Source organism: Chenopodium quinoa, unplaced genomic scaffold (assembly GCF_001683475.1).
Source record: "Chenopodium quinoa cultivar QQ74 unplaced genomic scaffold, ASM168347v1, whole genome shotgun sequence".
In the NCBI taxonomy this organism is placed as follows: Eukaryota; Viridiplantae; Streptophyta; class Magnoliopsida; order Caryophyllales; family Amaranthaceae; genus Chenopodium; species Chenopodium quinoa.
Genome location: NW_018744763.1, coordinates 48946 through 56717, shown reverse-complemented (window position 1 = coordinate 56717; position 7772 = coordinate 48946). Strand labels below are relative to the sequence as shown.

At 39.4% G+C, this 7772-nt stretch overlaps 1 protein-coding gene across 1 annotated transcript; it reads right to left on the bottom strand.

Moving 5' to 3' along the window:
• Positions 1-209: 209 nt before the first annotated feature.
• Positions 210-941, bottom strand: LOC110703763 (ankyrin repeat-containing protein BDA1-like). The gene has a single exon (XM_021881548.1). It carries the CDS (start codon positions 913-915, stop codon positions 289-291), a length of 627 nt encoding a protein of 208 aa, XP_021737240.1. The 5' UTR covers positions 916-941; the 3' UTR covers positions 210-288.
• Positions 942-7772: the final 6831 nt, after the last annotated feature.

Here is a 7772-nt window from a genome sequence, read left to right as displayed (position 1 = left end):
TTACTTTATAAAACTAACACATGATTGTCATTATTATGAAACTAAAGACCTTCATGATCAGATCAAAGGTATTTATTGTACAAGTTGTAAAATGGGATATGTCAAATGCACATAGTAGAAACAAATGTCCTACAAGTGTATAAAAAACGATATAGTATAACCTAATCGATGAAGTTCAGGATGGACCCATAATGGACTTGTGAACTAAGCAAATTCATGATAGTATAATTAACGTGACAAAGTAAAGCTTAACATGTAAAAATTGGAAGAGAATTGAAGAGTTAGATTTCATGTTACCTCTTTTTCTTTGTAAGCCACAGCAAGGTGTAAGACAGTATTGCCATCACTATCCTGGGAGTTTAGTAACTCAAGATCATACGTAATTTCAACCAATGCTTTCAATGTGTCTAGCTGACAATTTTTCACGGACAAATGTAAAATTGTTTCAACTCTCGTAGTTCGTTCCAAAGCAGCCTGACGTTTCTTCTTGAGAAACTCTTCAAGCACATCAGTGTTCCCATTTACTGCCGCGACATGAAGGGGCGTCATTCCATCTTGATCGTGCACGAAACACATGTTCGGTTTCACTTTGAGCAACTTCTTGACAATCTCTAATGACCCTTTTGTTGCAGCTGCAATGTGTAGTGGGGTTGATCTTTTTATTTGATCAACCGCCTCTGCTAGTTTCGGCTTTCTCTCTAGAATTTGTTTTACGAAATCTAAGTGATTCATTTCAACGGCTATATGTAATGGAGATTGCATGTAGGTGCATGATTTTTCAATGATGCATCGATCGAGAGCTAATTCATCTTTTTTTAGCAACTCGACCAAGTAATTTTTATCTCCCTTAAGTGCAGCTTCATATATATTTAAATTTGTAGGAAGGGTTTGTGTTATTTCACTTTGATTTCCCATTTTGAATTGCGATTTATTTTTCTTTAAAAAAAATATTATAGAAAGCTGGGAAATTCTTATAATGAGCTTAATGAAAATTTAATTGCAGGCTTTCTATATATAGTATTTCAAAAGTTGGTTATTGGGAAAGAGTGTAATATAATACGAAGTATAAGTATCAATCTAAAAGGATAAAGGTAACAACCAATGTATTAAGCTGGTCAAGGAAAGAATAATGAGGAGCTTTATACTTCCTCTATAATTTTAAATGCAACACTTTCTCTAACTGGCAAATTTATACCATATTTTGTTATTTATATCTCTTTGTTTCCTTAGTAACTTTATTGTTTCTTTCTCTTTAATGGTATTCATTGTTCTTCTATCAAAATAGATTAATCATGCACTTACCCCCACTTACACAATACAATATTATAGGAAATAAACTCTCTAAAACTTCTCATAAATGCAAGTGATGTGTAGAAAAAATATGGAGGGAGTAAATAAACTATTATCTCAATGTTGATGCATGATTAGCATCTCCTATGCTTTTTTTATGAAGCGTGAGTAAAAGGCTGGAAGGGCGCCAGCATGTGAAACAAAAATGTAAAATCTCACTCAATGAATAATATTGAATTGGCTTCGTAACCTTGCCATAAGTAGTTAAGTAACTAGTGAGTATTCTTAGAAAAATATACTACCTCCGTTTTATATCAATTATTTGCAACGATTTGATATAAAATGTGAGTAAAAAATGTCTAATCGTTGCAAATAATATGAAACAAATGTAGTATATAACTAGTGTGTGTCGTATGCCCCAGATTGTCGCTTTTAAATAATTGTTATTGGATAGGTAGATTCATTTTTGTTTTTAGATTTTCCTATTTCTTTAAATAGAATTTTCCTATTAATTTATAGTAGTTTTTCCTAAAACTTATGGATATATACATTAATTTGAATGATTGCTTGTGAATGGTATGGTTTTGGAGTTTTTTTTTTTTTTTTTTTTTTTTTTTTTTTTTTTTTGTTTAGAGAGCCACAAGGCCTGGGTGAGAATTGATCCATGATCTCTTGAAATCGAGAGTGAAGCTCTAACCACATGATCTCTTGGAATCGAGAGTGAAGATAAAGAAGCCCTCTTAGAAACTCCATGGATCAAGAACCAGTTGCTCTAGTGAGCCCCAAGTAGATGAGAGGCAACGAAACAACTTGTTCCACACTAGATGCAAGATAGGTGAAAAAACTTGTAATGTGATTGTGGATAGTGGCACTCAAATTGATGTGATTTCGTCTAAGGCTGTGAGTAAGTTAAAGCTACCTACTAGGGTTCATGATGAGCCTTATAAGGTCAATTGGTTGAATGATGGTACAAACATGAGGGTGAAGAAACAAGCCTTGGTGACATATTCCATTGGAGGGTTCAAAGATGAGCATTGGTGTGATATTCTTCCTATGGATGCTTGCCATTTGTTGCTTGGAAGACCGTGGCAATTTGATCATGATTCGGTACACAAATGTAAATCTAATGTGTTTATTGTAACTACCAAAGATGGTAGAAAAGTTAGATTGTTGCCTTTACCTCCCAAAGTTGCTAAAAAAGAAAAAGAGAAAAGCAACTATCTTGTAATTTGTACCGAACTTGAAAATATAGTGGAAGAAATGGGGGAAGGGTATGCTTTGGTTGGGAAGGCCAAAGATGAGATTTGTATTTCTCATAATAACTCATCACCTTTAAATGAGTTGTTAGGAGAATACAAATATGTTTTTCTCGATGACTTGTCCAATCGTCTACCTTCAAATAGGTGTATTGACCATGCCATTCCAAGAGTCCCTTTGCCTCACAATTCTATCTGCCGCCAAATGAAACTTAAAGGGGAGAATAAGTGGAAAACGACGTCTAAAACCAAGCAAGGGTTGTATGAGTGGTTGAAAAAGATGCTATAAAAGGGGTGTGTGCAAGTGAATCATAAAATTGATTTAAAAAGAGCTACTTTCAACATACGAGATTTATCTCCTTATTTAGAAGATGCAAGTTTGGGGTCAAACTTTTTTCAAGAAGGGGAGAATGATCCAAGATCAAGACGCCCTCTTAGAAGCTCCATGGATCAAGAACCAGTTGCTCTAGTCTTGGAGACTCTTGGGTTTTATCCATTTTCAAAGAAGGCCGAAATTCTATGTTGCATTTCATAGGTGGATTGAAGATTGGAAAACGGTTGGCATAAATCATACTTTGGCCCATTTCACTACTATTTTGGGCGTGTGATTCTTGTTCCATTTACTCATTATTATTAGCTTAAGTTTTTAACTTTTCTTTGCTGAAAAATAATGCCAAGAGTTGATCTTTGGCTGGTTGTAATAGGAAGAGTTTAACTCTTCATCATTAGGCTTAATTATAGCATTTAAAGTTAAATTAGCTTGAATCAAGGAAAAACCGTTGGCTTTTGGTTCATGAACCTGGACGGTTTCTCCTTGTCTTTTGGTGTGCTAATTTGCTGCTCCTTTCCACTATAAAAGGGAGAGCAAACCAGAAATAAAAGAAGTTTTGAGTTATACATAAAAACCAAGAGGTTGCTTAGCATTCTTCTTTGTGTTCGTCCAAAGTTTGAGTGTTGTTCCTTGTTGCTTTGAGTTAGTTCTTGAGTGGCAAGATTAGGGAGAGATTGAGTGTGTCTTGTCTCTAGCCTAAGATCCCAGAACTTTGAGTGTGTTTTTGAGTTTTGGTCTAACTATCTTGTTTCGTGTAACTTGTGAGTGTTCTTGTTCTCTTGAGTTTAGAATCATCATCCATCTCTTTGGAGGGTGTTTTTAGACTTACATCATCTGGTATTAGAGCCTAGGTAAGGGTTTTCTTGAAGAAAATCGAGTTTGAAGGCGTTTGGAGCAAAACGGCAGAATTCGATCAGTTTTGAGTTACGGTTTGTAAAGGCCATATCTCCTTCGTTTTCTGTCCAAATTGAGTGATTCGTTTGATGAATCTGGATATTTTTTTGTGTAGAATACTCACAACAATATTCAGATTTTTCGGATTTTTTCTGCTAATAAACTGGGCAGGTTATTCGAAGCAGCGCAGAAAAGAAACAAATCTAGGAAGGCAGAATTCAATTGAAGATTTCTTCCTCATCCGAAAAGCTTTTGAGGAGTTTCTTTTTTTCAAATTGGTTGTTTTGATCTGAATTTTCTAAATTTGTAAGACTTTGAGAGTCTCGAGGCAATTTTCGTTTGCATTTTGTCTCTAATTTCAGCAGTTTTCACTCATTGTACTTGTATAGCCTAGCAAAAATAGTGGAAATCATGGCTAGTGAGGAGCTTGCTAGAATTTTGCAATTAATCACTGAAAAATTGGAGAGTTTGGAGAAAAAAACAGAAGAAAGTGAGGAGGAGAAGGCTAGGCAAAATTCTAGGATGGATACAATTGCCGATATGGTGTTGCAAACAACTAGAAAACTGAACGAGTTAGAAAATGAGGATGTGGGTGGTGGAAACAACCTTAGGAAATTTGATGAAGACTGGGGGCTTAAGATTGACCTACCAGAGTTTGATGGGGGACATGATAGTGAGGCCTTTTTAGATTGGGTGAGGCAAATTGAAACTGTTTTTGACTATAAGGGGTTTAATGATAAAAAAAAGGTTCAACTTGTCTGTTCTAAAACTCACTAAACTTGCTTCCCTATGGTATGAAAACCTCAAGGCAAATAGAAGAAGAGAGGGAAAAGAAAAGATTGACTAATGGGAGAAGTTATAAAAAAGAAGATGTGGGGAAAATGGGTAAATAGGGAGTATGAACAAGAGCAATACTTAAAATTGACCCATCTATCCCAAGAAAACACGAGTGTAGAAGAGTACATTAAGGAGTTAAGAAATTGTGTTTGGTTTGTGACTTGCAAGAGAAGGAGACCTTTAAAATTGCTCGTTTTGTCAAAGGTCTTTCGAAGAGTATTAGCCAAAAGGTGGAAGTGACTTACTATACCACTTTTAGTGATGTTTGTAAGCTCGCCTTAAAGTATGAGGCACAAGCTAAGGAGGAAAAGGAGAAAGAGAAGCCCAAAACTGTTTCTTTTAAGAGTACTTCGAAATTTACTCCTTTCAACTCTAATGAGAGAACTTTTCAAAGTGAAACTTTTCCAAATAGATCATCAAGTTCTAAGTTTGATAAAGGGAAAGAAAAGCAAGTAGTTTCCCCTAGTGAGCCGGCAACTAGGAGAAAATGCTTCAAGTGTTATAGTAGGGGTTATACTGCTAGTGAGTGTCCTAGTAAAACTGTTTTGACCGCCACACAATGCGCAATAATGGATGAAGAAAGAACAAATGTATAACTTTGTGACTCAAGAAGAAGAGAGTAATGGGGAGGACGACTTTGAAGAAGAGATTTCTCCGGAAAGTGACCATAACTTATTGGTGGTTCGCAAAATCTTACTTGGTGAGCCCCAAGTTGATGAAAGGCAACGAAACAAGTTGTTCCACACTAGATGCAAGTAAGTGAAAAAACTTGTAATGTGATTGTGGATAGTGGCACTCAAATTGATGTGATTTCGTCTAAGGCTGTGAGTAAGTTAAAGCTACCTACTAGGGTTCATGATGAGCCTTATAAGCTCAATTGGTTGAACGATTGTACCAACATAAGGGTGAAGAAACAAGCCTTGGTGACATATTCCATTGGAGGGTTCAAAGATGAGCGTTGGTGTGATATTCTTCCTATGGATGCTTGCCATTTGTTGTTTGGAAGACCGTGGCAATTTGATCATGATTCGGTACACAAATGTAAATCTAATGTGTTTATTGTAACTACCAAAGATGGTAGAAAAGTTATATTGTTGCCTTTACCTCCCAAAGTTGCTAAAAAAGAAAAAGAGAAAAGCAACTATCTTGTAATTTGTACCGAACTTGAAAATATAGTGGAAGAAATGGGGGAAGGGTATGCTTTGGTTGGGAAGGCCAAAGATGAGATTTGTATTTCTCATAATAACTCATCACCTTTAAATGAGTTGTTAGGAGAATTGATGGGCTCCTGTTGAGGAAGAGGCCTACAAATGGCCGGCTAAGGGTGACCCGACTGATATGACCATGTCCGCCAGGGATGTGGTTACTCTAAACGCTTCGCTCCCCGCTTTCTTGAAGAAGAAGCCGGTTGGGACGGACTGGGAAGTGGTCGTCCCGCCTGTAGAGGCAAGCGTCGTGTGGACCGACGACGTTGAGCATGCCGATAACTTCTTTGGCTGCTATGAGGCGGCATTCACAGCCGGCCTCCGGTTCCCCCTCCATAACTGTATAAAAGCCATACTAAAGGGGTATGACTTGGGTGTATGGCAGTTGACCCCCAATTCATGGGTCAACATTCTTGGATATATTGCCGCCTGTGAACTGCAGGGTGTCAAGCCAAGCTGGCAGGCGTTTGCGCACATGCATTATTTAAGCAGAGCGCCGGGTGGGTGGAATGCGTGGTACACTCTCACCACGCTTCCTGAGTACATGATGACCTTGGACAAGCCGTCCAAGTGGAGTAATTGGAAGAGCAAATTTTATGTAGTCTCTTCCCCCTCCCCCCAACTCAACCGCCGGCTGCGTAGATACAATAAGCACCCAGCCTTAATGGGTAGGAAATGCGCTCTCCCTAGAGTACCGGGAGAGGCATGGAACCAAATAATGCAGAAAGGTCTCTTTCTGAAAACAACCGCCCCACTAGATGACGGGAGCGAGATTGTAGTTCCCAAATTTTGGGTGCCTCATCCGGACTGGTTTAAGGATGAGGGTTTTTTGTCTCTTTGTAACTTGAGCACTATGTTCACCAAGGGTAGGTTTACTGATTGATCATTCCTTTCCCGGATGGGTATGCTTTGTTTGACTTCTAACCATGTTTGCTTTTCTTGTTTTGCAGAAGAAGCAGAAAGGATGGTGCCGCCAGAGAAGACTCCGGCTACCTCTGCGATCCTCTTGAGAAAGAAACAACTAGAGGAAAAGAAGGCGGCGATGGCCGCCAAAAATGCCGGGGTAGTCTTTTCTGAACCCTTTTTTTTTTGTTTTTTTTTTTTACCGGATGCACCTTTTACCTTGTTACAAAGTTTTTACCGGATGCATCCTATTGTGACTATTTTCAGGCTGGGAGCCAAGTCATACCTCGCTCTGTAGCGAGTATGCAAAAACGTCCGGCTGGGACTATTCCCACGCCTGCCGCCAAGGTGCCTAGGGTGGCGGCTCCTGCCCCGGCTGCAGGTCAGAAGCATAAACAGCCTGACAAGGACAGGCCAACAACTGGAGGGAAAAGCCTGCAGTACACTCCCCACTTTGAAATGGTGGTGGAGTCGGCAAGGCCGGATGCTCGTACTCTGACGGGCTCCGGTTCGGTAGCGGCTGGGGGGGCTTTGACCCCACAGTCCGAGAGAGGTAACACTTCTGCCTTCGATCCCCCCTGGCCGCTTGGGCATATGAGAGTAAAAACCCAAGCAAGCCAATCCGGGGATTCTTCTGGACACCGCCTGGATGTTGGCGAGGCATATGCCCAATACCTTACAGATGATTCTATGCTTGCAGATACCACCTCCAGCCGTCCAAACTATCAGCAGTATGCTAAGAGGATGGTCAGGACCATCACTCGGTCTGAGAGGGAAGTTGTGCCGGCTGTGCACACGGTCAATCTTGACCGGATCACTTCTCTTCTTGCTGAGGTATATAAACCGGATGGCCTATGTTAAACAATGCCCATTTTAACCGGATGCATGTATTTTATCTTTAACTTTGCCTAACACTTTCTCCGGCTGATGCTGCAGACGCTGCTGAGAGTTGATGGGCTCAGCGTCCCTCTTCGCAAGAAGCAGGAGGAGGTAAGAGACGCTCAGAAGCGCGCATCTGAGCTTATTGACGTTTGCCAATTCAATGCCATTTCATAT